At 48.1% G+C, this 26910-nt stretch overlaps 2 protein-coding genes across 2 annotated transcripts in view; both read left to right on the top strand.

Annotated features, from left to right (window-relative positions):
• LOC145349746 (secreted phosphoprotein 24-like) overlaps positions 1-13120 on the top strand; it is a 63799-nt gene extending 50679 nt beyond the window's left edge. The window contains exon 6 of the mRNA XM_080198280.1: positions 13007-13120. Coding sequence (XP_080054406.1) covers positions 13007-13120 — 114 coding nt within the window. The remainder of the gene's footprint in view (positions 1-13006) is intronic.
• An 858-nt stretch (positions 13121-13978) lies between these two features.
• The window catches only part of LOC145349745 (uncharacterized), a 55125-nt gene continuing 42193 nt past the window's right edge, over positions 13979-26910 (top strand). Inside the window, exons 1-3 of the mRNA XM_080198279.1 lie at positions 13979-14042; positions 23014-23332; positions 23495-23805. Coding sequence (XP_080054405.1) covers positions 13979-14042; positions 23014-23332; positions 23495-23805 — 694 coding nt within the window. The remainder of the gene's footprint in view (positions 14043-23013; positions 23333-23494; positions 23806-26910) is intronic.

The following is a 26910-nucleotide window of genomic DNA, read 5'->3' as shown; positions in this document are numbered from 1 at the left end:
CGGAGAAGGTGGTAGAAGAGGGGGAGGCGTGGCATTGTTAGTCAAGGACAGTATTACAGTATCAGAAAGGTCGTTTGATGTGGACCTGTCCATTGAGGTAGTATGGGCTGAGATTAGAAACAGGAAAGGAGAGGTCACCCTGCTGGGAGTTTTTTATAGGCCTCCAAAATGTTCCAGAGATGTAGAGGAAAGGATTGCAAAGATGATTCTGGATAGGAGTGAAAGTAACAGGGTCGTTGTTATGGGGCACTTTAACTTTACAAATATCGATTGGAAAAGCTATAGTTCAAGCATGTTAGAGGGGTCAGTTTTTGTCCAATGTGTGCAGGAAGGTTTTCTGACACATAGAGATCAGGCTGATTGGGATTTTTCAGATTGAAACATGTGATTAGAGTGAAAATTCCCAAAGTTCTTCATAATTGAGAAATCAGGTAGTTACGGCTTTGGCACAAATTTATGTGGTTGGGATAAAGATTCCAAGGAGTGACAGTCGGTGAGGTGTACACAGTCACTGGAGTGACAGTCAGTGAGGTGCACACAGTCACTGGCGCGACAGTCAGTGAGGTGTACACAGTCACTGGCGTGACAGTCAGTGAGGTGTACACAGTCACTGGCGTGACAGTCAGTGAGGTGTACACAGTCACTGGTGTGACAGTCAGTGAGGTGTACACAGTCACTGGCGTGACAGTCAGTGAGGTGTACACAGTCACTGGCGTGACAGTCGGTGAGGTTTACACAGTCAGTTAGGTGTACACAGTCACTGGTGTGACAGTCAGTGAGGTGTACACAGTCACTGGTGTGACAGTCAGTGAGGTGTACACAGTCACTGGTGTGACAGTCAGTGAGGTGTACACAGTCACTGGAGTGACAGTCAGTGAGGTGTACACAGTCACTGGCGCGACAGTCAGTGAGGTGTACACAGTCACTGGCGTGACAGTCAGTGAGGTGTACACAGTCACTGGCGTGACAGTCAGTGAGGTGTACACAGTCACTGGCGTGACAGTCAGTGAGGTGTACACAGTCACTGGCGTGACAGTCAGTGAGGTGTACACAGTCACTGGTGTGACAGTCAGTGAGGTGTACACAGTCACTGGCGTGACAGTCAGTGAGGTGTACACAGTCACTGGCGTGACAGTCAGTGAGGTTTACACAGTCAGTTAGGTGTACACAGTCACTGGTGTGACAGTCAGTGAGGTGTACACAGTCACTGGTGTGACAGTCAGTGAGGTGTACGCAGTCACTGGCGTGACAGTCAGTGAGGTTTACACAGTCAGTTAGGTGTACACAGTCACTGGTGTGACAGTCAGTGAGGTGTACGCAGTCACTGGCGTGACAGTCAGTGAGGTGTACACAGACACTGGCGTGACAGTCAGTGAGGTGTACACAGTCACTGGTGTGACAGTCAGTGAGGTGTACGCAGTCACTGGCGTGACAGTCAGTGAGGTGTACACAGTCAGTTAGGTGTACACAGTCACTGGTGTGACAGTCAGTGAGGTGTACGCAGTCACTGGCGTGACAGTCAGTGAGGTTTACACAGTCAGTTAGGTGTACACAGTCACTGGTGTGACAGTCAGTGAGGTGTACGCAGTCACTGGCATGACAGTCAGTGAGGTGTACACAGACACTGGTGTGACAGTCAGTGAGGTGTACACAGTCACTGGTGTGACAGTCAGTGAGGTGTACGCAGTCACTGGCGTGACAGTCAGTGAGGTTTACACAGTCAGTGAGGTGTACACAGTCGCTGGTGTGACAGTCAGTGAGGTGTACGCAGTCACTGGTGTGACAGTCAGTGAGGTGTACGCAGTCACTGGTGTGACAGTCAGTGAGGTGTACGCAGTCACTGGTGTGACAGTCAGTGAGGTGTACACAGTCACTGGTGTGACAGTCAGTGAGGTGTACGCAGTCACTGGTGTGACAGTCAGTGAGGTGTACGCAGTCACTGGTGTGACAGTCAGTGAGGTGTACACAGTCACTGGTGTGACAGTCAGTGAGGTGTACACAGTCACTGGTGTGAGAGAAGGTGGGTGGGTTGGGGGGGGTGCTGGGTGCAGGTCAGATGAAATAAACAACGTTTCAGAAAATATAAATTCTATAATTTTGGTGAAGTGATTCAGGATTTACCTCCATTGCTCCCTCAGTTATCTCATTTGTCTGATCCAGTGAGGGACCTCTGCCCTGTGATTTGGATGAAAAGATATTTGGCTGGGTTAGTAAGTTTGTAGACAACACAAAGATGAGAGGAGTTGTGGATCATGCGGAAGGTCATCAAGGGATTTGCTGGGATAAAATCAGTTGCAGATACGGGCGGAGAAGTGGCAGATGGAGTTTAATCCAGGCAAGTGTGAGATGCTGCACTTTGGGAGACCAAATGTTAAGGGTAAGTATATGGTTAATGGCAGGACCCTGAACAGCACTGAAGGCCAGAGGGATCTTGGGGTTCAGGTCCATCACTCCCTGAGAATGGCCACACAGATAGAAAGGATGGTAAAGAAGGCAGACAGCATGCTAGCTTTTATTGGCCGGTGAGCTGCCACAAATTCCAGCTCACAGTCAGCTCATGGACATCTTCACGGGGCTGTTGGAGAGCACAAAAAGCAGATGTGAGCACCCCCCAGCCCCACCCATCTCTTCTGAGACTCTAACCTGCACTGGTGTGAAGGAACAGGTGATGTCTGATCAGTAAGGATAGGCAGCAACACCTCCTCCACAATAAAGCTCAACATCGGTGCCCCACAAGGCTGTGTTCTCAGCTCCCTATTATACTCCTTGTGCACCTATTGCAGCCAAATTCACCTCTAATTCGCTTTTCAAGTTTGCTGACAACACCACCATAGTGGGTCGTATCTCAAACAGTGATGGGACAGAGTACAGGAATGAGATAGAGAATCTGGTGAACCAGTGAGGCAAAAATAATCTCTCCCTCAATGTCAACAAAACAAAGGAGATTGTCATCGACTTCAGGAAGCGTAAAGAAGAACATGCCCTTCTCTATACAGTAGAAATGCTTGAGACCTTTAAGTTTTAGGTGTCCAGATCACCAACAACTTTTCCTGGTCCCTCCACACTGACACCATAGTTAAGAAAGCCCACCAATGCCTTTACTTTCTCAGAAGAGTAAGGAAATTTGGCATGTTAGTTACAACTCTCACCAACTTTTACAGATGCCCCATAGAAAGCATTCTTTCTAGTTGTATCACAGCTTGGTCTGGGCTCCTGCTTTGCCCAAGACCGCAAGAAACTACAAAAGGTTGTGAACGTAGCCCAATCTATCACACAAACCAGCCTCCCATCCATCGACTCTGTCTGCATTTCCCACTGTCTCGGGAAAGCAGCCAGCATAATTAAGGATCCCACGCACCCCGGGCACTCTCTCTTCCACCTCCTTCTGTGGGGAAAAAGATACAGAATTCTGAGCTCACGTACCGACTCCAGAACAGCTTCTTCCCTGCTGCTGTCAGACTTTTGAATGGACCTACCTCGCATTAAGTTGATCTTTCTCTACACCCTAGCTATGACTGTAACACTACATTCGGCAGTCTCTCCTTTCCTTCTCTATGAACAGTATGTTTTGTCTGTATAGCACGCAAAAAACAATACTTTTTACTGTATACTAATACATGTGACAATAATAAATCAAATCAAAATTACTTTAACATTGTTCATATTTATGATGTATTATATGCTGATCTGCAATATGTGAGCTTTAATAATTGGAATGTCCCTCTCCTGCTCCATTACAGTTTTGTTTGGGTACCTATGGTTACATTAATTTTGAAACATGCAAATAGAGACACATTGGAAAATAGTTAACAAAATAAATTTCCCTTTGCAAGGTTTGACTGGCTGAATGGCTTTGTTCTGTGCTGTAGCCATTAAAACTGCTTCCGACACATTTACATCTTTCCATTAATAAGGTGACCAATTCTTTGCACAATACTCCAAATGTGGTCTCACCAATGCCCTGCATATCTGAAACGTGATGTGGAGTTGCTGGCGTTGGGACTGGAATAGGCACAGTAAGGAGTCTCACAACACCAGGGTAAAATCCAACAGGTCATAGAAATCACAGAAAGCCTACAGTACAGAAAGAGGCCATTCAGCCCATCGAGCCTGTACCAACAAGAATCCCCAGAGCCCAGACCCTAGTCCTGTAACCTCACATATGTTACCCGCTAATCCCCCTGACATTAAGGGACAACTTAGCATAGCCAATCCACCTAACTTGTACTTCTTGGACAATGGAAGGAAACCGGAGCAGCTGGAGGAAACCCATGCAGATATGGGGAGAATGTGCAGATCCCACACAGACAACGGGTGCAGGCAAGATTTGAACCTAGGTTCCTGGCACTGTGATACATCACTGTGCCATTGTGCTGCCCTGTTTGTTTTGTGCTCAGTAGAAGCATGAGGCTCTTTTGTGGCCATAACATACAAGAGTACGGAGCAAGTGCTGGGCAATGTGACTAGAACAGATATGGACTTGATGGCCAGTACAGCCATGATGGGCTGAAGGGTCTCTTTCTGTGTTGTAAAACACTATGACTCTATGATTAATATTTAGTTAAACATGAAGCTCAATAGTGTTACTTTGCAGCTACCAATGAAGTTTGAAATTCTCATTATTTAAGGATGAACCATCATTTGAGGAATCTGAAACCTCTGGGCTGTTACTCTCCAACTGTCATACTGAACAAAGATGAATATTTGACTTCAAGTTGTGAATATAGATAGCAATGGAAATGATTGAGATCATAGATGCGGTGATAATTAGTTGGTAAGATGCACACATACTGCAATATCCAATGACATCTCTGTGAACAGTAAGTTCCACTGAGTTCATTCATTTGAAAATTCACCATTTGAATATATTGTATTTCATTATAAAAAAATTACAAAATTCTCAGAATAATTTAGAGTCTGGATTGTATTGATTAGAAAACAGGAAATTGCAACAATTTGACACAAAGTTAACAACCAGTAAGAGTTATTAGGAAATGAAGGGAGTGAAGTCCACGTAGTGATTGTGGTTAGATTACATCATTGTTCTATAATGTCTGCTATTGCTCTGTGATTTATATAAACATTGAAGAGGAGCAGAGAGCAGACAGAGACAGGAACACAATCCAGTGTCCACCACCTTCTCCATACGGGCAAAATGAAAACCATTCTCTTCATCTTTGCTGCAGCCCAGATCATCTACACTTCTGGTGAGTATTGAAATGTGCTGAGGAATGGCTTTGTTACACTGTTTGTTGCTCTGATCATTGGGGTTTTAACCTCAAAAGGAGGCCTGCTGTAGACAGCGGGTAGCGGAGTGAGAGGGAAGCAGAGTGAGCTGCTAGGGCTTAGGATCAAAGGGCTTTGGAGAAAAGGGCCAGGTAAGTTTGAGTTGAAAACGGTGTTCAGTATTACGAAAGGGGAATAATGGAGAGGCATGTGATGTGTTGTTTCGGTATGATGTGGGAACTGGTGGACCCCAGGGTCCTTCCCAGTGACCATGTCTGCAGTAAGTGCAGGTTGCTGGAGGAGCTCCAGCTCAAGGTAGATGAGCTGGCCTCTGAGCTACAGACACTGAGGCTCATCAGGGGGAGAGAGGGTGCCATTGTCAATGGGGTGCAAGTGACATCCACCCCCCTGGACTGGCTAACTCTAAGGGTCAGGAACAAAAGGGGGGTGGGGATCGGAGGAAGGAGGGTGGGGAGAGGAGGAAGGAGGGTTGGGAGCGGAGGAAGGAGGGTGGGGAGAGGAGGAAGGAGGGTGGGGAGAGGAGGAAGGAGGGTGGGGAGAGGAGGAAGGAGGGTGGGGAACGGAGGAAGGAGGGTGGGGAGAGGAGGAAGGAGGGTGGGGAGAGGAGGAAGGAGGGTGGGGAGTGGAGGAAGGAGGGTGGGGACCGGAGGAAGGAGGGTGGGGAGCCAAGGAAGGAGGGTGGGGAGCGGAGGAAGGAGGGTGGGGAGAGGAGGAAGGAGGGTGGGGAGAGGAGGAAGGAGGGTGGGGAGTGGAGGAAGGAGGGTGGGGAGCGGAGGAAGGAGGGTGGGGAGAGGAGGAAGGAGGGTGGGGAGAGGAGGAAGGAGGGTGGGGAGAGGAGGGTGGGGAGCGGAGGAAGCAGGGTGGGGACAGGAGGAAGGAGGGTGGGGAGAGGAGGAAGGAGGGTGGGGAGCGGAGGAAGGAGGGTGGGGAGCCAAGGAAGGAGGGTGGGGAGCGGAGGAAGGAGGGTGGGGAGAGGAGGAAGGAGGGTGGGGAGAGGAGGAAGGAGGGTGGGGAGTGGAGGAAGGAGGGTGGGGAGCGGAGGAAGGAGGGTGGGGAGAGGAGGAAGGAGGGTGGGGAGAGGAGGAAGGAGGGTGGGGAGAGGAGGGTGGGGAGCGGAGGAAGCAGGGTGGGGACAGGAGGAAGGAGGGTGGGGAGAGGAGGAAGGAGGGTGGGGAGCGGAGGAAGGAGGGTGGGGAGAGGAGGAAGAAGGGTGGGGAGAGGAGGAAGGAGGGTGGGGACCGGAGGAAGGAGGGTGGGAGAGGAGGAAGGAGGGTGGGGAGCGGAGGAAGAAGGGTGGGGAGAGGAGGAAGGAGGGTGGGGAGCGGAGGAAGGAGGGTGGGGAGCGGAGGAAGGAGGGTGGGGAGAGGGGGAAGGAGGGTGGGGAGAGGAGGAAGGAGGGTGGGGAGATGAAGAAGGAGGGTCGGGAGCGGAGGAAGGAGGGTGGGGAGCGGAGGAAGGAGGGTGGGGAGAGGAGGAAGGAGGGTGGGGAGCGGAGGAAGGAGGGTGGGGACAGGAGGAAGGAGAGTGGGGAGCGGAGGAAGGTGGGTGGGGAGCGGAGGAAGGAGGGTGGGGAGAGGAGGAAGGAGGGTGGGGACCGGAGGAAGGAGGGTGGGGAGCGGAGGAAGGAGGGTGGGGAGCGGAGGAAGGTGGGTGGGGAGAGGAGGAAGGAGGGTGGGGAGCGGAGGAAGGAGGGTGGGGAGCGGAGGAAGGAGGGTGGGGACCGGAGGATGGAGGGTGGGGAGAGGAGGAAGGAGGGTGGGGAGCGGAGGAAGGTGGGTGGGGAGAGGAGGAAGGAGGGTGGGGAGCGGAGGAAGGAGGGTGGGGAGAGGAGGAAGGAGGGTGGGGAGAGGAGGAAGGAGGGTGGGGACCGGAGGAAAGGGGGTGGGGAGCGGAGGAAGGAGGGTGGGGAGCGGAGGCCTCAGCCTCTCAATCTGCATAACAGGTTTGAGGTTCTTGCTTCCAGTGTGCACGAGGACGAGGGAGATGAGGTCGGTGAGCAAACTGCACACGGTACGGTGATGCAGCAGGACATAGGCAAAGAGAAGGTGAAAAGGAACGTAGTAGTGATTGGGGATAGTGGGGTGAAGGGTATTGACACTGTCCTTTGTCGTAATGACAAAGTGCACAGAAGGGTGTGTTGTCTGCCTGGTGCTCGGGTCCAGGATGTCGCATCTGGGCTGTAAAGGAACCTGGAGTGGGAGGGTGAGAATCCGGTCGTTGTAGTACATGTGGGTGCCAACGACATAGGCAAAATGCGAACTGAGGATCTGGGGAGGGAGTATGAAAAGCTGGGAATGGAATTAAAAAGTAGAACCGACAAGGTGTTTATCTCTGGGCTACTGCCTGAACCGTGTGCAGATGGGCGTAGGGTTGACAGGATTAAGGAAGTGAATGGGTGGCTCAGGGATTGGTGTGGGAGGAATGGGTTTGAATTTATGGGGCATTGGCATCAGTATTGGGGTAGGTGGGACCTGTTCGGGCAGGATGGGGTTGGTCTGAACCGTGCTGGGACCAGAGTCCTGGCGAATCGTGTAAAGAGGACTGTAGACAGGGCTTTAAACTAATTGGAGGGGGGGGTGGGGGTAGGTGACATTACAAGGTCTAAAGTTAAGGAGAGGGTACAGGTAAGGGTAGAGGCCGAGGATGTCCCAATAATAAAGGGAGTAGGGGGCGTGAGTATGGTTGGTGGCGTTCCGGCAAATAGGGTCCAGGTGAAGGCTGGGATGAAGGCACTTTATCTGAATGCACGAAGCATTCGGAATAAAGTGGATGAGCTGGTGGCGCAGATCAGCACAAATGGATATGATCTGGTGGCCATTACAGAGACATGGCTGCAAGGTAACAGGGACTGGGAGCTGAATGTCCAGGGGTATCAAGTGTTTAGGAAGGATAGGCGGGAGGGAAAAGGGGGGTGCGTAGCTCTGCTGATTAAGGATAGCATCAGGGTGGTAGCAAGGGATGATATTGGAGCCAAAGAGCAGAAAGTGGAATCGTTGTGGGTAGAGATTAGGAACAGCAAAGGGAGGAAGATGCTGGTGGGTGTCGTCTATAGGCCCCCAAATAATGATCTGGAGGTGGGGTGGGCTATAAACACACAAATAAATGCGGCGTGCAGGAATGGGGCAGCCGTAATTATGGGGGATTTCAATCTGCATATTGATTGGTTGACCCATGTTGGACGCGGTGGGCTCGAGGAGGAATTCTCGGAACGCTGCCGGGATAGTTTATTGAACAGTGTGTGTTGGAGCCGATGAGGGAGCGAGCTATCTTGGATCTGGTGTTATGTAATGAGGCGGGTAGAATTAGGGACCTTGCGGTGAAGGATCCTCTTGGGGAGAGTGATCATTGTATGGTGGAGTTTCTGGTGCAGATGGAGGAGGAGAAAGTGGGTTCCCGGACACGCGTCCTTTGTTTGAACAGAGGGGAGTATGGTAGGATGAGAGAAGAATTGGCAAATGTGGACTGGGGGAGTGCGTTGGAAGGTAGGTCTGCTGAGGAGCAGTGGAGGATCTTTAAGGAGATCTTTCTTGGTGCTCAGCAGAAATTTATTTCGATGGTCAAAAAGGATCGTAGGAGGAGAGATAATCAGCTGTGGATAACGAAGGAGGTAAAGGAGAGTATTAAATTAAAAGCGGATGCGTTTAGAGTAGCTAAGAGTAGTGGGCGAGAAGAGGATTGGGAGAGGTTTAAATATCAACAAAGAATGACGAAGAAGTTGATAAAGAAAGGAAGGATAGACTATAAAGCTGGGCTAGCGCTTAATATAAAAAAGGATAGAAAGAGTTTTTATAAATATATAAAAAGGAAGAGGCTGGCTAGGGTGAACGTTGGTCCCTTAGAGGATGAGAAGGGGGACTTAGTGGTAGGGGATGGGGAAATGGCTAAGGTCTTGAATAACTTTTTTGCTTCGGACATCACGGAGGAGGACGTGAATAATTTGCCGGGTGTTAGAGATGGAAAGATGGTAGGAGTGGAGGGCCTGAATGACATTACTGTTACTAGAGAGGCAGTGCTTGACAGACTAGAGGGACTGACTGTGGACAAGTCCCCAGGACCGGATGGAATGCATCCAAGGGTTCTGAAAGAAATGGCGGAGGTGATAGTGGATGCCTCGATGATTATTTTCCAAACCTCGCTGGATTCCGGGGAAGTGCCGGAAGATTGGAAAACGGCTAATGTTACGCCGTCGTTTAAGAAGGGTGCCAGGCAAAAGGCGGGGAATTATAGGCCGGTTAGTTTAACGTCTGTTGTAGGTAAAATGCTTGAATCCGTGATCAAGGAGAAAATAACGAGGCATCTTGAGGAGAATTGTTTGATAGAGCAGACGCAGCACGGTTTCATTAAAGGGAAGTCGTGTCTGAAAAATTTATTGGAATTCTATGAGGATGTGTCTAGGGCAGTGGATAGAGGAGAGCCGGTGGATGTGGTGTTTCTTGATTTTCAGAAGGCATTTGATAAGGTGCCTCACAAGAGGTTATTACAGAAGGTCAGGGGGCATGGAGTTGGGGGTAGGGTGTTAGCGTGGATAGAGGATTGGCTGTCTAATAGGAGGCAGAGAGTGGGGGTTAATGGGTGCTATTCGGATTGGCGGTTGGTGACTAGTGGAGTGCCCCAGGGATCGATGCTGGGGCCTCAGCTATTTACCATTTATATAGATGATCTGGAGGAGGGAACCGAGTGTAAGGTGTCGAAATTTGCTGATGACACCAAGATTGGTGGAACGGCAAATTGTGCGGAGGGTGTGGAGAGTCTGCAGAAGGATCTAGATAGGCTGGGCGAATGGGCCAGGAACTGGCAAATGGAATTTAATGTTGGCAAGTGTGAAGTTGTCCACTTTGGTAGGAATAATGGTAGGAAGGACTATTACTTACGTGGCGAAAAACTGCAGTAGGCGACGGTGCAGAGGGACCTCGGGGTCCTTGTGCATGAGTCGCAAAAACCCAGCTTGCAGGTGCAGCAGGTGGTCAGGAAGGCGAATGGGATGCTGGCCTTCATAGTGAGGGGGATTGAATATAAAAGTAGGGAGGTCTTGCTGCGGCTGTACAGGGCACTGGTGAGGTCGCAGCTGGAGTACTGTGTGCAGTTTTGGTCGCCGCACTTACGCAAGGATATTTTGGCCTTGGAGGGAGTGCAGAGAAGGTTTACTAGGCTGATGCCGGAGTTGAGGGGATTGAACTATGAGGAGAGGCTGAATAAACTAGGCTTGTACTCGTTAGACTTTAGAAGAATGAGGGGAGATCTCATTGAGACGTATAAGATGATGAATGGGATGGATAGGATAGAGGTGGAGAGACTCTTCCCGCTCAGAAAGGACAGTAGGACTCGGGGGCACAGCCTCAAGATAAGGTGGGCGTGCAGTTTAGAACGGAGTTGAGGAGGAACTTCTTCACTCAAAGGGTGGTGAATCTCTGGAATTCTCTGCCCGTTGAAGTGGTGGAGGCTGCCTTGCTAAATATATTTAAGACGCGGGTTGATGGGTTTTTGATAAGCGAGGGGATTAAGGGTTATGGGAAGAGGGCGGGAATGTGGAACTGAGCCACGACAGATCAGCCATGATCTTATTGAATGGCGGGGCAGGCTCGAAGGGCTAGATGGCCTACTCCTGCTCCTATTTCTTATGTTCTAACCCAAATAGATCAGAATCAAAAATATATTCATCCTTAAAACCCTTTGCTTCCCGATTCAGGAATTCCATGTGAAAATTCTAATGATCCAGAGATTCCAAGAGCAAAACGTGCCTCAATTGGAAAGGCGAATGAAGAATTTGCAACAAGCAACCTCTTCACCATTGTGAAATGTGAAGTGATAAGTGTAAGTTGCACCAAATCCAGTTTACTGCTTTTGTCTCTTTTCTTGTAACAAGCATCCTGAATTGCTTCTGTTCTGTATGCAAGGGTTTTACTGTGAGAATCCATATCCACTGCTGACAGGTAAAAAAAAACAACTTGGAATATTTTAGATGAATGTTATTTATATTGGAGCAATTTACATATTTTATTAAAAATTGTTCACTTTCTGTCCAACTGATTTACTTCCTCTTGTTACTATTCCTCACTGATTGTTTCAACCTGAAAGATTAGTTTTGAAATTCTCTTTGTAAACCTTTTAATGGGATCTTCCTCTGCAAACTCCTGCTGAGTCGAGGCGGATTTACAATGAAAGATAGCCTACCAGAGCCCAGGCCCCCAAATAACAGGGCAATACCCCTGACAAATAAGTGAGTTTTATCCTCTATAATTGAACTCCATTATTTGATTTCTGTACAAAACTGCGTCTAATGTCAGAGAAACCATAACCTGTATCACAAAGAGAGGGAAACAATATCAGTAACACACTTCAATCAGGTAAAGGTCTCGGTTCTGAGACCCATAAAGCTGGACACCTCAGGGTGACCCAAGGTCACCTGGAGCTCTGAGAGTGTAGAGACCCACACAGAGAGTGAAGGAGAGAGTTCCCATTGCCTCAAACTGCTGGGAGTGCAGAGAAATCTCACTGGTGCTGCCACCCCGCCCCACCCCCCAGTGAACCTGGGCTCTAAAATGTGCTCATTTATAGAATCATAGAGATTTACAGCATGGAAACCGGCCCTTCAGCCCAACTTGTCCACGCCACCCTTTTTTGCAAATCCCTAAGCTAATCCCAATTGCCCACATTTGGCCCATATCCTTCTATACCCATTGTACCCATGGAACTGTCTAAACACTTATTAAAAGATAAAATTGTACCCATCTCTATTACTGCCTCTGGCAGCTTGTTCCAGACACTCAGCACCTTGTGTGTGAAAAAATTGCCCCTCTGGACACTTTTGTATCTCTTCCCTCTCACCTTAAACCTATGTCCTCTAGTTTTCGACTCCCCTACCTTTGGGAAAGGATTGGCTATCTAACTGATCCGTGTCCCTCATTATTTTATAAACCTCTATAAGATCACCCCTCAGCCTCCTACGCTCCAGAGAAAAAAGTCCCAGTCTATCCAACCGCTCCTTATAATCAAACCATCAAGTCCCGGTAGCATCCTGGTAAATCTTACTCTTTCTAGTTCAATAATATCCTTTTATAATAAGGTGACCAGAATCGCACACAGTATTCCAAGTGTGGCCTTACCAATGTCTTGTACAATTTCAACAAGACGTCTCAACTCCTGTATCCGGTGTTCTGACCGATGAAACCAAGCATGCCGAATGCCTTTTTCGCCGCTCTGTATTAACTGACATAATCTATATTAACTATGTATTAATTATGTATTAACTGACATAAATACATTAACAAACAAAGCAGGATCAGGGAAAAGAAACAAACTGCAAAGGGGACACCCCAAACAAATCACTGCAGCTTTTGTTGCTGTTTACAGCTTTCGAAATATCCAGGTAACTTTTCACTGTTCAACAGGGATTGGAATTCTTCAACTTACACCAGGTTTACATTTTCTCCAGGCTTACACCAAGGTCCCAATTTCACTTCTGGACTATTTTCATGCTGCCGATTATATATGATATATTTTACACCATAAAATAAACTGATTATTTATTTTGGGACATGCATTGTTTGCGCTATCGATACCGGCAGTAACGTGTGGTAACTACTAACCCTGACATTCTTTTCAAAGAATCCTGTAAGTGTCCAATTGTCTATGGAACACCCTGACCTTGTCACTGTGGTAATAGTGCATGTTGCAATGTCGAACCAGGGTATTCCAGTTTCCATCTCCTGCCCACCTTGGTTCAGCTGACCTCAGGATGACAGAAATGCCCCAATTACAGGATAATGAGCAAGGCCAGGCCCGCAACAAGGTATTTGAGAAGAATTTTGAGAAAGCCTCCAATCCGCCAACAATGTTAGGGAGCCAACCCCACCAGTCAAAGGGCATTCCCTGAGCAACTGAGTGCAGGAGGCACACCAGTTCCTGAATAGTATTCTCATCGCTCTCAGTCCAAAACCCTCATTGACAGAGATGCACGCATGTCTCATTGACAGGCGCACAAACTCCCTCTTGCGCTGCTTGCAAGAGATCAAGGGCCATGCGGCTCTGAAGCACCACCTTAGAAAAGGACTGAATCTCCCACTGCAGGTTCTGAATGGCATCCACAGTGCTGGTTTCAATTATTTCCATAGTAGCGGAAATATTAGTAATGGCCTTTTCTGAGACTCCAAGACCTGGGGAGGAGGGCTCGGACAAACTGGTGGAAGCCAGTGTTACGGGTAGCTCGTGGATTCGGAACTAACTGTTCCTGACGCTACATGATTCCTCGGTGGGTGTGAAGGGAGTGGATGGATAGGTGCTTGACTCCAAAGGCCTTGGGGATCATGTGACCTATGGTGCAGATGCTGGCCCAATCAACAGGGAGAGGGTCTTGTCGGCTCCGTTCCCACAAAGCCAGGACGAGCCATTATGAACAAGGGTCGGGTAGCAGAATGTGGAGCTTTGGCAAAAGGTGAGCCAATACTGGGTATGGGGAGATTTCTCCTGGGCATACCAATGGATCTGACAAGTCTGGCTGAGACGTAGAGCCCTCAGGGCTCCTTGGTCTACACACATGGACTGATCCCCATGGTTACAAGGCCCTGATCCCTTAGGATAGATAGCGTCAGAAGGCCAGAATGTAACGAGACCATTGAGAGTGAGATTGTGTGACCGCTGACAGTCACACTCACCCTTGTTGTAGTGGAGTCCAGCCTCAGCTGTGGGGCCTGAGTGATGCATAAGGGGTTGTTAGTGGTACAATCCCAAAAGGATGTCATGGGGCCAGACAGATTGTGGAAGCGAAACCGGGCTTCCCGGTAGTTATAATCAGCAAGGTAAGTACAGGGGCTCAATGGAAGGTCACTCTCCCCATTGTTCCCACGGGCATAATTCCTCCAAACATACAGCCGGTGTCTCAATGGCCACAGGGTTAGGCTGTTTCCTCCAGGTAGGTGCCCATTGGATGAGGACCACCATGGCTTTCACAGACCACTCAAGGTTTGAAGGAGGAGCACAAAAATGCATTTCTGATGAGGCGGGGATGGCAGGGAGGTGAGTACAGAGCCAACATTGGGTCTGGTCACCCTGTGAAGCCACAGCCTTCATTCTTCAAATCGTGAATTGCTAATCCGTGCCCCTGCAAAGGGCAGTACCACCAATGACAACAAAAAATTCACATTTCAAATAGTATCGAGTTCTTGTTTAAGTTTCTTTTTCTGAGGATGTCCGCTACATGTGGGTCACATGTATCCACAAAGGTTTCCTTTCCACCTCCATGCCTGTGTGAGTTGTCAACAGGATGTGGTAAGGTCCCTCCCAGCGAACCTCCAGGCAATGCTTTCTCCGGAAGGTGTTAATGAAAACCTGGTAGACTTAGTAGGTATGGCAGCCCTCAGTGGTATTTGCTTCTGAGTTTCGAAGACCTGGGAATGCAAACCTTTAAGAGAGTTGGTTAGAGCGATGCAAAACTGCATCACTCCTTTGTCCATGGAGTGGATATTCATTTGTTTAATAGTGAGGGGTGGGGAGATAGGTAAGCACATGGGACATCCCATTACAATCTCGTAAAGTCTCAAAGAGATGGTACAATTGGGATGGGAGCGCATGACTATGAGGGCCGGGGTAGGGCTTCATGACATTGTCACTGGATAATGTCTCGGAAATCCCGGATCGAGGAACATATTCACATAACAGCAACTTAGCCACAGTAACAACGTCATTCTTTCTAGTTGGGCATGCTTCTACTCATTGTGAAAATAAACATACAATATCAAGTACATAGCTATACCCCATCCATTTGGGCAATTTATAAAGTCCATTTGTAGCTGTACAAAAGGGCCCCAGGGTTGTGGGCTTGCTGCAACCACTGGCGATGTCTTTCCAGGGTTATTGCTGTGGCAGACCAGGCACCGAGCAGCAATTTTTCCTGCCAAGTTGGGAAATCCTGGTGCGAAGCACGACTGCTGCACTGGCCTGATCATCCGCCCCTTTTCTTGCATGGGTAAACTCATGTAAGATGTGGGCAAGCCAGGGCAGGTGTGCTATAGTAGGATCCCACCCTGTGAGATTGGGTGAGTACGGCCTGGGAGAAGCCATTTTACTCGTGGACAGAAAAGGTTAAAGTGCTTATTGTAGTTTCGTAGCACTAATCCAGGTACAGAGGTTACAGCAGCTTCTGAATCAAGGAGGGATTGTGAGATCCTCTGTATGATTTGCCCAGTTAAAAGGCTTAATTTCAAGGCATTTCTGCCTTGTGCTGTGCTTTAAGCTAACAAACTAATTTGGGCACATCAGCCTGGAATTCTGGGTCCAGCCGAGGAATTTAGCTGCATTCTTTGTAAGTACAATGTAAGGTAAACAAGCTTGCTCATAGACACCGAAGCAAGTTGTGCCTGCACGCAACTTTCAACAATATAAGTATTAAGTTATTGCAGACACAGATTGACATTCAGTTTGTTTGATCCAGACTATGTTTTGAGTTGTTCAATCCAGTGCCAGCCTTTGGCTGCTCTCTCTCCCTCTCTCCCCTTAAGTAATCCCCATTTTTAGGGGAAGAAAAGAGTCCCAGAAGACATTGTCATGGGGATCTGAATAGCCAATTTACTGGCCATCCCCCAAATGAGTGCAGATTTTTTCTCACTGTAATCATTAAAGCATGGTCTTCCCTCTAACAATAGTCATAACATGTGTTCACATATGAAAAAGATAAAATTACGTACATCAAATATAAGAATTAAAGTAATCAGCAAAGTAAATTACCAGCTGTATTAAATTACAATTTTCATAAACTCGGTAGAATTATTGTTGCGAAAATAAAGACAGAGTTTGCTGGCAGCGAGTGAATGGAAATGCCATTCCAAACAGTACTGGGCATTGAGAACAACACAGCAAAACTGAAGCTTCACAAGGTCAAGAAAATCAAAACAAGCAAAAAAATCCTATCACAGGAATAATATTGCATAACAAATTATACAAGTAAATTCCACAATATTTTAAGCAGCAGTCACATATTGACATTCATGGCTAACTAAATGTCGGTGCGTGGTATAGGGAGTTGTTGGGTGTGTAGGTGATGGGGGAGATGGGGGTGGTACAGCTGAAGGTCTCTGGATACGGTTCCAGGAGACCGCAGGTGAAACAGGTACTTTTGTCACTGCCTCGCCGGCTGATTGCCTTATCCCCAGCCCCGCGTCCACTACCCCAACTGGCTGCATACAATACATTATCTGTAACTTTACTTCTCCATTTTAGCTTCTGGTATTGGAGCATTCACAGGGCTGGAGGGCTCTAACAAGTTTGGATAGGTCCTGTCTTCCCTCCCACTCAACACAAGACATTGCAAACATTTTCTTCAGATCAGGATACTCGGTACAAGAATATTTACAAGCGCTGATATTCTAGCGTCTTGAGATACACCCAAACAATTCATGAACACTCTACATAATACATCCTGATCAGGTTCCATGGCGTAATGGTCAGCACTCTGGACTCTGAATCCAATCAGCCTCCCACTGGGAATGGCACCAGACGGGCTTTATTGTTGCTACCCACAAGCAGGGACATGGAGTGCTGGACACCAAGGGTCCAGGATAGCATCTCCAGCCCCTCTGATAAGCAAGGCATCCTCCTCCCTACCACTCTCTTCATTGGTCACCCACACACACACACACACACACACACACACACACACACACGTCCTGATGTGAGACTGATCCAGCCCGAACCCCCTCAGTCTCCCACCCCCCTCAGACACACAGTCAGATCCCCACCACCCCACACAGGCCCCCTCCCACTTCAGAACTCCCACTCAGCCCTCTTTCTCCACAGATGAGTGAGGGTTAGGGGGAGAGTGGGCTATGATGGGGGGGGCTGTGCAAGGGGGGTCATGCTGAGCCATGAACGGGGGTGATGACGAAAGGACATGTTGGCTGTCAGACAGTGGGGTCCATGGAGACTGCCCCAGTGCCCCAATACTGGCAACCTGTGTCAGGAGGGGGTGGAGAAACATGCCACTGATGACGGGGGCGTGTGGACGAGAAGGGAGCGGGAGGGGAGATGTCTGTGGGGTTAGGGAGGGGGGTCTTCCAGTTCACTGTGAGACAGGGACATTGTGAAATGGTGCCTGTGTGCTCTGCAGCTGGGCTCAATAGCATGTTTGACCACCTCCCCCCCACCCCCCCAAACCCCCCTGCACCCCACCCCTCCATCCTCCACCCGACACAAAACCACTCTCCAGAAAAGTGGTTGATGTGGGTCGATTGTGGTGCCGAGCGCCTGTCAGACACCTGTGGCCTTTTCTCACTGTTGTGACACTTTTTGAAGGGGAAATTATGAACAAAATCTCAGTTTGTGTTTCTACTAATTGAATAGTAACTTTAACATAAATAAAATGTTCCAAGATATTTCCCAAAAAACATAATGATTATGCAGGATATCTGAATATTTTTGTCTGACACAATATTATTATTCGTAAATGTTATCCCTGACACCTTCATTAAATGTAACTGTATCCTTTTGTTAGCGGCGCAACATCGGAGAACGTATATTCGAGGTCAACTTAACGTTTGCGGTCCAGGAAACTGTGTGCAACAAAAGCTCTGGAGCAGATCCGACAAATTGTTCACGGATCCCCATCCCAGAAGCTGTGAGTATTCCAATGTTGGTCACTTGCTTTCTCTGTTAGAATTGATCCTAACACTGGGAGATTTCCTGTGATAGTAACACGGTGCAATGACCTACCATGAAACATTTAAATACATCTTTTGTTTCCAACATTTCCACATCTACATGCTGAGAGTATTTTTTGATTCATTTATGGGACATTGTGCATCATTGGCTAGACCAGCATTTATTGCCCATCCCTAACTGCCCCTGAGAAGGTGCTCACGAGCCACTTTCTTGAATCACTGCAGTCCATGTAGTGGAGGTTCACCCACTGTGCAGTTAGGGAGAGAGATCCAGGATTTTGCCCCATTGACAGTGGATATATTTGCAAGTCAGGATGGTGAGTGTCTTGGAGTGGAACTTGCAGGTGGTGGTTATAGAGCCATAGAGTTGTATCGCACAGAAAAGGCCTTTCGGCCCATTGAGTCTGCACCAACACAACTACCACTAAATGTGCTCCCGTCCCATTTCCCTGCACTTTTCCAATATCCCTGGATGTTCTGATGTTTCACGTGCTCATCCAAATACCTTATTAAAGGTTGTATGTTTTCCAGCCTCCACTACCTCCCCAGGCAGCACATTCCAGACTCCCACCACCCTCTGAATAAAAAGGTTTTTCTCAAATTCCCCCTGAATCTCCTGCTCCTTCTCAAAAATATTTTTTGATTTGAATTGGTTTGATTTGATTTATTGTCACATGTATTAGTATACAGTGAAAAATATTGTTTTGTCCACTACACAGACAAAATACCATTCATAGAGAAGGAAAGCAGAGAGTACAGAATGTAGTAACACCGGTGCCCCACAAGGCTGTGTTCCCAGTCCCCTACTATACTCCTTATACACCTATGACCGTGTGGCCAAATTCCCCTCCAATTCAACCTTCAAGTTTGCTGATGACACCACCGTAGTGGGTCAGATTTCAAACTATGACGAGACAGAGTACAGGAATAAAAGAAAGAATCTGGTGAACTGGTGCGGCAACAATAATCTCTCCCTCCATATCAACACAATGAAGGAATTGTCATCGACTGCAGGAAGCGTAAAGGAGAACATGCCCCTGTCTATATCAGCAGGGACAAAGTAGAAAGGGTTGAGAACTTCAAGTTTTTAGATGTCCAGATCACCAACAACCTGTCCTGGTCCCTCCATGCTGACACTATAGTTAAGAAAGCCCCACCAATGCCTCTACTTTTTCAAAAGACTAAGGAACATGTGAGCTACAACTCTCACCAACTTTTACAGATGTGCCATAGAAAGCGTTCTTTCTGGTTGTATCACAGCTTGGTCTGGGCTCCTGCTCTGCCCAAGACCACAAGGAACTACAAAAGGTCGTGAATGTAGCCCAATCCATCACACAAACCAGCCTCCCATCCACTGACTCTACACTTCCTGCTGCCTCAGCAAAGCAGCCAGCATAATTAAGGACATCACGCACCCCAGACATTCTCTCTTCCACCTTCTTCCTTTGGGAAAAAGATACAAAAGTCTGAGGTCACGTACCGACCGACTCGAGAACAGCTTCTTCTCTGCCGCTGTCAGACTTTTGAATAGACTTACCTCATATTAAGTTGATCTTTCTCTACACCCTCGCTATGACTGTCCTTGCTATAGAGGGAGTGCAGGGAAGGTTTACCAGGCCGATTCCTGGGATGTTTGGTCTGTCATATGAGAAAAGCTTAAGTGGATTATATTCACTGGAGTTTAGAAGAGTGAGAGGGGATCTCATAGAAACTGATAAAATTCTATCAGGGTGAGACAGGGTAGATTCAGAAAGATTGTTCCCGATGGTGGGGGAGTCCAGAACTAGGGCTCATAGTTTGAGGAGAAGGGATAAACCTTTTAGAACTGAGGTGAGGAGGAATTTCTTCACCCAGAGGGAGGTGAATGTGTGGAATTCACTCCCACAGAAAGTAGCTGAGGCCAAAACATTGTCTGATTTCAAGAAGAAATGAGATATAGTTCTTGAGGCTAAAGGGATCGAGGGATATGGGGGGAAGGGAGGATCAGGATATTGAATTTGATGATCAGCCATGATCAAAATGAATGGCGGAGCAGGTTTGAAGAGCTGAATGGCCTTGTTGTGCTTCTAGTTTCTGTTTCTATACCTATTTCTGCTTCTCTTGTCCCTCTAGATGGTAGTGGTTGTGGATTTGGAAGGTGCTGCCTAAGGAAACTAGGTGAACTTCTGCAGTATACCTTGTAAATGAAACAAATGAACTCCAGTAAATAAATCTTAATCAACTCAATCTCTCCCCATATGTCAGTCCCACCATCTCCGGGATCAGCCTGGTAAACTCTCGCTGCACTCAATAAGAACATAAGAACATAAGAAATAGGAGCAGGAGTAGGCCATCTAGCCCTTCGAGCCTGCCCCGCCATTCAATAAGATCATGGCTGATCTGAAGTGGATCAGTTCCACTTTCCCGCCCTCTCCCCATAACCCTTAATCCCCTTGCCTATCAAAAACCCATCAACCCGCGTCTTAAATATATTTAGCGAGGCAGCCTCCACCACCTCAACGGGCAGAGAATTCCAGAGATTCACCACCCTTTGAGTGAAGAAGTTCCCTTGAGTCCAAGAACATCCTTCCTCAGATGAAGAGACCAAAACTTCAAAACCGCACATGATTCTCCCAAAAGTGCTGAATTGGTGGAAAAACTGTTCTAAATCGCAACTGTTTTGTTAGTTCAGCTTCTTCAGGAAGGCGTTTGATAAGGTCCCCCATGCAAGTCTTCTTGAGAAGGTGAGAGGGCATGGGATCCAAGGGGCTTTGGCCTTGTGGATCCAGAACTGGCTTGCCTGCAGAAGGCAGAGAGTGGTTGTGGATGGGTCTTTCTCTGCATGGAGGTCAGTCACCAGTAGAGTGCCCCAGAGATCTGTTCTAGGACCCTTGCTGTTTGTCATTTTCATAAATGACCTGGATGAGGAAGTGGAGGGATGTGTTGGTAAATTTGCCGATGACACAAAGGTTGGTGGTGTTGTGGATGGTCTGGAGGGATGTCAGAAGTTGCAGCATGACATAGATAGGATGCAAGACTGGGTGGAGAAGTGGCAGATGGACTTCAACCTGGATAAATGTGTAGTGGTCCATTTTGGCAGGTCCAATGGGATGAAGGAGTACAATATCAGGGGTAGGAGTCTTAGCAGTGTAGAGGAGCAGAAGGACCTTGGGATCCGGGTCCATAGGACTCTTAAATCCTCCTCGCAGGTGGAGGATGTGGTCAAGAAGGCATATGGTGTACTGGCCTTCATTAATCGAGGGATTGAGTTTAGGAGTCGGGAGGTAATGCTGCAACTTTATAAGACCCTTGTCAGACCTCACTTGGAGTACTGTGCTCAGTTCTGGTCGCCTCACTACAGGAAGGATGTGGAAGCTATTGAGAGGGTGCAGAGGAGATTTACAAGGATGTTGCCTGGATTGGGAGGCATGCCTTATGAAAATAGGTTGAGGGAACTGGGACTCTTCTCCCTGGAGAGACAAAGGTTGAGAGGCGACCTGATAGAGGTTTATAAAATGTTGAGAGGAATAGATAGGGTGGATTCTCGGAGGCTATTTCCCAGGGCTGAAATGGTCACTATGAGAGGACACAGGTTTAAGGTGCTGGGGAGCAAGTACAGAGGAGATGTCAGGGGTAAGTTTTTCACTCAGAGGGTGGTGAGTGAGTGGAATCGGCTGCCGTCGGTGGTGGTAGAGGTGAATTCGCTGGGGTCTTTTAAAAGACTTCTGGATGAGTATATGGGATCTAATGGGATTGGGGGTTATAGATAGGCCTGGTAGGTAGGGATATGATCGGTGCAACTTGTGGGCCGAAGGGCCTGTTTGTGCCGTAGTGTTCTATGTTCTCACCAGAATCCCCGCACTCTGTGCACTGCAGAGGTCCCAGTAGTGAATCCCATTAAAAATACAGGTGTGTGGGGACGGGGCCTATTTGAGCAGAGTTTGACAGTTCTGAAACTCTGCGCTTGCGCAGTGGCCCCAATCTGTCTGTCTCCCCGCTCGCTGGCCAGCTCGATTGCTGACTAGCCCGGGACCCCTGCAGTGCTGCCCTCCACCACCCCCCCTCCCCATGGTCCGATTGTGGCCCCATAACAATTCCTGGGCCAGCCCTGATCTCCCGCTGTCCCAGAGAGTCATGATGCACAGCTCATTCCCCTCCAGCAGTGGCGATTTCACCCCCCACCCCCATCTCCCCAACCCACTGGGGTCAGGCATGTCCCCCCCCCCACACCTCGGCAGACCACACCCCCCCCACCCCCCCCACCAGCCTGCCCCCATCACTGCCCTCTCTCTAGCCCAGACTGATTGCAGACTGGCAGAAGAACCCACACCCCCACCAATCACTCCCACAATAAGCCCCATCCCTTTGGCACTGTCCGTGCCCAGTGGGCAGTGCCAAGGTACTCTCTGGGTATGCGCACTTTGCCCTTTGGGCATTGCCGGGGGCACAGGTTGGCACAGCCGGGGTGCCGATGCTCAGGGGGTACCACTCCCCTGCTGCCTGACCCCCTGTGGGGGCCCTAATTAACCCCCTTCATTCTGTGGGGTCTCCCACTAGTTCCCTGAATGTGGGGAGCGTGTCTGAACCCCACTGGAATGACGTGCTCCTGGCGGGGTGGGAGATTCAATCAGGTCCTGAAAGTTCCTGATAATGAGCTGCTAAACATAATTAAAACATTATTAAAAACGGATTGAAATTACTTACCTGCTTTCCCGCCGGTTTCCAGCGTGGTCTGACTGGTGACTCTTCTCCAGGTCTGGGAAAATGAGACAGAATCCCATCCCTAATCTCCAATCTGTCTTTGAGAAATCCAACCATCACTCCCAATGGAAAATCCCACATGTGATAGTGCAGTTTAGGGAACTGAAGGAATAACATGGATTCAGTCTCCCACACTGAACAGTTAGGAAGTTCTCTCTCGCTGTAAAACTATCACAATATCACATTAATGTGCAATGAAAATTTATCCTGATGATTAACCAATTTCCTATGTTAATAAAACACTTTGATGTTACAATATTCTGGCACTCAGGTGTGTAAACATGTGTTTAATATTCTACGTTTGAAGCTCACTATTAGAAAATTCACTGTGTTTTTGGAGATTATAACTGAGTTACACTCTCACTCTCTCCATCTGTAGAAAACTGCTACTTGCACCAGTTCCGTTATTGTGGGTTTGTCCGAAATTATAAACATTGCAGTAAACTGTATCAACACAAGCTTCACAACATCAGCCCCAACAACTCCACCAACAACTCCAACAACAAATTCAACAACAGCTACTCCAACAACAATTGCAACAACGACAATTCCAATAACAACTCCAACAACAATTGCAGCTACAATAACAACAATTGCAACAACAACCCCATCAACAATAGCAACAACTCCAACAACAATTGCAACAACAACCCCAACAACATTTGCAATAACGACTGCCCCAGCAACAATTGCAACAAGTGACCCAAAAACAGTTGCAACAGCAACTACCCAAACAACAACCACCCCAACAACAATTGCAACAACAACATCACCAACAACAATTGCAACAACAACAACCCCAACAGCATTTGCAATAACAACTGCCCCAGCAACAATTGCAACAAGTGACCCAAAAACAGTTGCAACAGCAACCACCCAAACAACAACTACCCCAACAACAATTGCAACAACAACATCACTAACAACAATTGCAACAACAACCACCCCAACAACAGTTGCAACAACAACTGCCCCAACAACAATTGTGACAACAACCACCCCAACAACAATTGCAATAACAACAGCACCAACAACAATTGCAACATCTACTGCCCCATCAACAATTACATCAACAACCAACCGAACAACAATTGTGACAACAACCATCCCAACAACAATTGTGACAACAACCACCCCAACAACATCAACGACAGCAACAACAACAACGACAGCAACAACAACAACAACAACGAGAGCAACAACAACAACAACAACGAAAATACCTCCAGGGCCACCACCAGCAGCATCATCATCAGAAAGCAGTGAATCATCGTCAGACAGCAATGAATCGTAACAGAACCACTAGTGTAGTAAATGACAGAATTTTTAACAAATTTATTCTTCCAGGAAGTGCAGAACTGCAAAGTGCTGAGGACTGGTGTGGGAAATAACAATGTAAATACGGCTGATTTCGCTATAAAATAACATGGAAATTGCTCAAGATTATTTTATATCGTGGTTAAATTGTCATAATTTTTCAATTGAGTCTATGAAAGCTGTATGGAACCTGTCCACTGCCACTAATTCTACAGCAATGGAACTGGCCATTCAGCCCCTCACTGCTACCCCACCGTTTAATAACGTCACAGCTAATCTTGATTTAATTTCCCAAATCACTCGATATCCTGAAAATTCAAACATTATTGATTAAATTGTGGATTTTATGAGAAAAATTGAAGAATGAATGGAGACATCAGGGTAAAGGGAGGAGATAAACAGGAAGAGAATTCCACAGGGATTATACTTTAAAGCATTGTTTTGCATTTAATTCTAATTTACTGTTTAATTGTTTGATTGTGTGGTTTATTATTCTGCTGTTGATGATATTCTTGCTGCTCAGTAATGTGACAATCCAAGTCGATGTGAAGTTGAATCATAAACTGCATCTAGTTATTTCGGAGTCATTGGGTTCTTTCAATTCTGTAACACAACACGAGAAAACAACTGATATTGGAACTGGATTTTCTCCCCATGATCAATGGCTCGGGCCATTTCATAAGAACATAAGAAATAGGAGCAGGAGTCGGCCATCTAGCCCTTCGAGCCTGCCCCGCCATTCAATAAGATCATGGCTGATCTGTCGCGGCTCAGTTCCACATTCCCGCCCTCTCCCCATAACCCTTAATCCCCTCTCTTATCAAAAACCCATCAACCTGCGTCTTAAAAATATTTAGCGAGGCAGCCTCCACCACTTCAACGGGCAGAGAATTCCAGAGATTCACCACCCTTTGAGTGAAGAAGTTCCTCCTCAACTCTTTTCTAAACCGCCCCCCCTTTATCTTGAGGCTGTGCCCTCTAGTCCTACTGTCCTTTCTGAGCGGGAAGAGCCTCTCCACCTCTATCCTATTCATCCCATTCAACATCTTATACGTCTCAATGAGATCTCCCGTCATTCTTCTAAACTCTAACGGGTACAAGCCTAGTTTATTCAGCCTCTCCTCATAGTTCAACCCCCTCAACTCTGGAATCAGCCTAGTAAACCTCCTCTGCACTCCCTCCAAGGCCAAAATATCCTTGCATAAGTGCGGCGACCAAAACTGCACACAGTACTCCAGCTGCGGCCTCACCAATGCCCTATACAGCTGCAGCAAGACCTCCCTACTTTTATATTCAATCCCCCTCGCTATGAAGGCCAGCATCCCATTCGCCTTCCTGACCACCTGCTGCACCTGCAAGCTGGGTTTTTGCGACTCATGCACAAGGACCCCGAGGTCCCTCTGCACCGTCGCATGCTGCAGTTTTTCGCCACGTAAGTAATAGTCCTTCCTACCATTATTCCTACCAAAGTGGACAACCTTACATTTGCCAACATTAAATTCCATTTGCCAGTTCCTGGCCCATTCGCCCAGCCTATCTAGATCCCTCTGCAGACTCTCCACACCCTCTGCACAATTTGCCATTCCCCCAATCTTGGTGTCATCAGCAAATTTCGACACCCTACACTCGGTTCCCTCCTCCAGATCATCTATATAAATGGTAAATAGCTGAGGCCCCAGCACCGACCCCTGGGGCACTCCACTAGTCACCATCCGCCAATCCGAATAGCACCCATTAACTCCCACTCTCTGCCTCCTATTTTACAACCAATCCTCTATCCACGCTAACACCCTACCCCCAACTCCATGTCCCCTGACCTTCTGTAATAACCTCTTGTGAGGTACCTTGTCAAACGCCTTCTGAAAATCAAGAAAGACCACATCCACCAGCTCTCCTCTATCCACCGCCCTAGACACATCCTCATAGAATTCCAATAAATTCATCAGACACGACTTCCCCTTATCGAAACCATGCTGCGTCTGCTCTATCAAGCAATTCCCCTCAAGATGCCTCGCTATTTTCTCCTTGATCACGGATTCTAACATTTTACCTACAACAGACGTTAAACTAACCGGCCTATAATTCCCCGCCTTTTGCCTGGCACCCTTCTTAAACAACGGCGTAACATTAGCCGTTTTCCAATCTTCCGGCACATCCCTGGAATCCAGCGAGGTTTGGAAAATAATCACCAAGGCATCCACTATCACCTCCGCCATTTCTTTCAGAACCCTCGGATGCATTCCATCCGGTCCTGGGGACTTGTCCACAGTCAGTCCCTCCAGTCTGTCGAGCAACATTTCCTAACACCCTGTCCCCGAATTCTAACATGCAAGGAGTTCCCACAGGATTCTGCAGGCCGGGAGCTGGGGCAAGGATGGAGTCACGAACCCCAATCCAAGAAACAAGCTCGAGCTGACAAATCCATGCTGGGGTGAGTCTGGAATGACGGATGGCCCGCTTTGATTTGCTGGGACATTGTCCCAGTCTGCCACATGATTTTTTTGGCCACTTGGCCCTCAATCCTCACCCCCACCACCACATCCCCTTCCTGCCTCCTTATATCCTCAATCCCCCAAGTTACCCCCTCATATCCCTCTGCCCAGTTCATACTCTTCAAAATCCCCCATGCCCCATGTTTCCTGTACAACCATACATCTTCCATCCCCTCCTGTTACCCCCCATGCCCTGTCCATACCCTCCTGTTACCCCCCATGCCCTATCCATCCCCTCCTGTTACCCCCATGCCCTGTCCATCCCCTCCTGTTACCCCCCATGCCCTATCCATCCCCTCCTGTTACCCCCATGCCCTGTCCATCCCCTCCTGTTACCCCCCATGCCCTATCCATCCCCTCCTGTTACCCCCCATGCCCTATCCATCCCCTCCTGTTACCCCCATGCCCTATCCATCCCCTCCTGTTACCCCCCATGCCCTATCCATACCCTCCTGTTACCCCCCATG

Source organism: Carcharhinus amblyrhynchos, chromosome 11 (genome assembly GCF_965287045.1).
Source record: "Carcharhinus amblyrhynchos chromosome 11, sCarAmb.v2.hapA, whole genome shotgun sequence".
NCBI lineage: Eukaryota > Metazoa > Chordata > Chondrichthyes > Carcharhiniformes > Carcharhinidae > Carcharhinus > Carcharhinus amblyrhynchos.
This window is presented reverse-complemented; position numbering and strand designations above follow the sequence as displayed.